This window comes from Colobus angolensis, unplaced genomic scaffold, assembly GCF_000951035.1.
Source record: "Colobus angolensis palliatus isolate OR3802 unplaced genomic scaffold, Cang.pa_1.0 Scaffold109, whole genome shotgun sequence".
Classification (NCBI taxonomy): Eukaryota; Metazoa; Chordata; class Mammalia; order Primates; family Cercopithecidae; genus Colobus; species Colobus angolensis.
In genome coordinates, this window is record NW_012111919.1 from 6,186,225 (window position 1) to 6,190,148 (window position 3,924).

Below are 3,924 nucleotides of genomic sequence, written 5' to 3' on the forward strand. Positions count from 1 at the left end.
AGCAACATCTAGATATATAAAGAATCCTAACAACTCAACATGAAAATTGAGCCAATGATATAATCAAGAATTTTGCAAAAGAAAACTTGAACAGCCCATAAACATCTGAAATGATGCTCAAGCTCACTGCTGGTCTGTAAGTAAAACTAAGGGTCCGGGTGCGGTGGCTCACATCTGTAATCCCAGCACGTTGGGAGGCCGAGGCATGTGGATCGTTTGAGGTCAGGAGTTTGAGACAAGCCTAGCCAATATGGTGAAACCCCATCTCTACTAAAAATACAAAAATTAGCTAGGTGTGGTGGTGGGCGCCTGTAATCCCAGCTCAGGAGGCTGAGACAGGAGAATTGCTTGAACCCAGGACGCAGAGGTGGCAGTGAGCTGAGATTGCGCCACTGCAGTCCAGCCTGGGCAACAGAGCGAGACTCTGACTCAAAAAAACAAAAACAAACAAACAAAGTAAAAATAAAAATAAAATAAAATAAGGGTGACAGTGAGAGAGCATTTAAAACTCCTAGACTGTCCCAAGTTGAGAATGTAGAATAGGAGCTCTGATACATTGCTGTTGGGAGTGAAAGTGATATAACCATCTTGGAAAATAACTTGGTATTATCTCATCAAGGTGAAGATCCAGCAATTCCATTTCTAGGTAAAAGACCCTAATGAGACTTTTCAAACACTTGGATCAGGAGGCATTTATGAGAATATTCAAAGCAATATTGTTTATAACTTCAAAAATAAATCCAAGGAACAATCCAAATGTCCATGGCAGGAAAATGGATAAATTGTGGCAATTCAAAACAGTGAAAATAATATAACATGCACATAACAAGGATGAATCTTAGAACCAATGCTGAGAGAATAAAAAGTAAGTCACCGAAGACTATATATAATATATACCATTTGTATAAAGCTCAAAACAAGCAAAAATAAAAATCACATTGTTTCAGCCAATGTGTATATGTGGTTGTAAAACTCCTTTTACAAAGAAAGAAAAGGAATGAAGAACTGATAATTACAACAATCAGGATAGTTACGTCTGAGGCAAAGCTATGGAGACAGGAACAAGGAGGGACAGCAGCTTGAGTGGTTTCTGGTCATGTTCTGGTTCTTCAGTTAGGCCATGGGTGGTTCATTTTATTTATTTATTTATTTTATATATATATATTTTTTTTTTTCTTTCTTTTTTTTTTTTTCCTCGCTCTGTCGCCCAAGCTGGAGTGCAGTGGCACAATCTCGGCTCACTGCAACCTCTGCCTCCCAGGTTCATGTGATTCTCCTGCCTCAGCCTCCCAAGTAGCTGGGATTACAGGGGCCCGCCACCACGCCTGGCTAATTTTTTTGTATTTTCAGCAGAGACAGGGTTTCACCATGTTAGCCCAGGATGGTCTCGATCTCCTGACCTCATGATCTACCCGCCTCGGCCTCCAAAAGTGTTAGGATTACAGGCGTGAGCCACTGCTCCTGGCCTCATGTCATTATTTAAGCCTTCCTATACCTTATGTACATATATATGTAATATGTATCACATAATACCCATTCAGAATTTAGAAAAACTTGAATGCAAAATGGGATTTGTAAAAATATCTTTATGATAAATATTTTCAGTAGAACATTAAACAATACTTTGAAGAATTTAGCTCTTCTCTCCCTGCCTTCAAAGCCAGCAAATATGGGATCATTTTCTATTGTGCCAGTGACTGCAATAATAGCAGAGGCCAAGGAAACGTCTCTTGTATGAGAGTTGTCATGGAATCAGATTTGTTGTAAAGAATCATTTATATTCTGGACTGTCCACCCGAAGAAGGAATACCGACAACATATGCATATATAACTTCAAGATTATTGCCGGTTCCTCTATAGCAGCAATAATCACAAAGAAAATACTACCAAAACATCCAAAACAGCCACAATAACCATTAGTGATTTTATTGAAGACTTATTCACAGTATTTTGACCTGAGAAATGGTGATTGTAACATACCCTTTTAGGCGCCTACATTATCTTAGTTAACAGTCCTGTAGTCCCCTCTTAGGCTTCAAGATCATTGTGATTTCATTACACCCCAGATACTTCCAAGTGGAGGCCTCAGACTGTTCTCAGTCACCGCTCTCCCACAGCTGATTACAGACATTGCCTCTGCTTCCATCACCCCAGCAGCTGTCTAGTGCACTTGAACCACAAAATAGGCCCTCACTTCTTTCCTAACCCAGCTCCATCTTGGTAAACTGTAACAGACAGACAGGAGTCCCCAAGGGCACAAAATAAGTTTCTTTCCAGATGATTTTAAAGGAAGGGGGAAAAAGGAAGTGTATATGCTAATGGAGCTTCTACGGCTGAAACAATTTATCTGCAGATGCCTAGCCACACACCGATCAATTATTTGTTATGCTGCCGTGACTGAAATCTGTGATTCCATCTGAAGGCAGTGAGAAGTACTGTGTCCATCTGAAGGGTGACCGGCTCTTACCTGACTAAGCTGATACTTTAGCCCATAAGTGAAACAAAATGGCACTTTTTAAAACTACCTCAGATTCAGTTAAATTTCCAACATCCTGAAATACTTTCTCTCCCAGATTCTCTGCTGGTCTCTAAGATTTGAAAGGAGAGAAAATAAAAATATCAAATTAAAGTGACAAGTTAACTAAGGGAGCTGACTACTGGGAGAAAAACAGAAAACTTGTATGATCCCAAAACTGGATTTAAAAAAAAAAAAAAAAGGTATTTCAGGGACACTCATGAGTGGCCACAGCACAAGATCCTGCAGTAGGACTCGCCTGGGCTCGATAGTGTGCTAGCAGCACCGGCACAATCTCAGTGGAGCCCAGGGGGGACAAATTCCCTTGAAATTTCATTCAAAATTTTCCCAGGGTCAGTTTTGAAGAGTACCTGGACCTCTGTCAGCCAGAATTTGTTAAGGAAGCAAGAGTGTTAGGTTTAAATTCTGGGAGGTCCAGGCAACATCAGAGCCACTTCCTGTTCCTGGGAGCAGAAGCCCGTGGGTTTCTGGTCCTCCTTGGAGCTCTGCTAATTCTTGCCGGTTTGAGGTTAATATGCTAGAGCACATGCCCCCCAACAGACTCCTCACCCTCCTCTTGAAGCCCGGAAAAAGACCTATAACAATGCTGAGGTAACTTTGAAGTGCTCCTAAGACAGCTTCAACGCAGCTTTGGACAAGGGACACAAAGCCTCAGAGAAACCATAAAACAATCCATATGGCACCATAATATTGTTTTGTTCTGGGAATTCTGCCCTTAGTCAAAACCACACAGTCATGAATACATAAACACCACTTTCGGAGCCATCTAATAAAGACTGAGCTCTGCTACACAGCAATGAGCCTCAGCCCAGGGGAAACGGGGGGAAACCAGGAGAGTCAACCACGGCAAGTGCTTCGCCCGAGTGCAGTGCAAGTCTCATTGGTGAGTGTCCACAGTGGCAAGCAGGCCTTGTTTGTAATGGTCTCATCTGAAGAGCTACACAGCAAGGACACTGCAGATATCAGGCCATGCCATCTACATGGTTAGAACAGCCACTGGTATCTAAACTGGGGGCAGCAAGGCCTGTAAAGACTTTAAGAGAAGAAACAGAATCTGGACTGTGAGAAAAAGAGTCTCTGAAGACGTCTGACCTGGACAGGCTGCCGTCTCTTATGATTATTTCCTGTGTGGCTGTGAAGGTTAACGGGATAAAGCCCTCATTATCAGCAGTGAGAAGAATCCAGTGGGAATCTGCAAATAAAAATACATACATAGGCAATTTAGTATATATTATTCTTTTTTTTTTTGAGACGGAGTCCCGCTCTGTCGCCCAGGCTGGAGTGCAGTGGCCGAATCTCAGCTCACTGCAAGCTCCGCCTCCCGGGTTTACGCCATTCTCCTGCCTCAGCCTCCCGAGCAGCTGGGACCACAGGCGCCCGCCACCTCA

General features: G+C 42.5%; 1 protein-coding gene across 2 annotated transcripts in view; it reads right to left on the reverse strand.

The window, feature by feature from the left end:
- Positions 1 to 1,903: 1,903 nt before the first annotated feature.
- The window catches only part of LOC105518014 (chromosome unknown open reading frame, human C2orf44), an 18,009-nt gene continuing 15,988 nt past the window's right edge, over positions 1,904 to 3,924 (reverse strand). The window contains exon 3 of one of the 2 annotated variants that reach the window (XM_011950842.1): positions 1,904 to 3,728. In XM_011950842.1, the coding sequence (XP_011806232.1) occupies positions 3,678 to 3,728 (51 nt within the window). In that variant the 3' untranslated portion in view covers positions 1,904 to 3,677. The remainder of the gene's footprint in view (positions 3,729 to 3,924) is intronic. The other variant, XM_011950839.1, reaches the window with a different exon arrangement.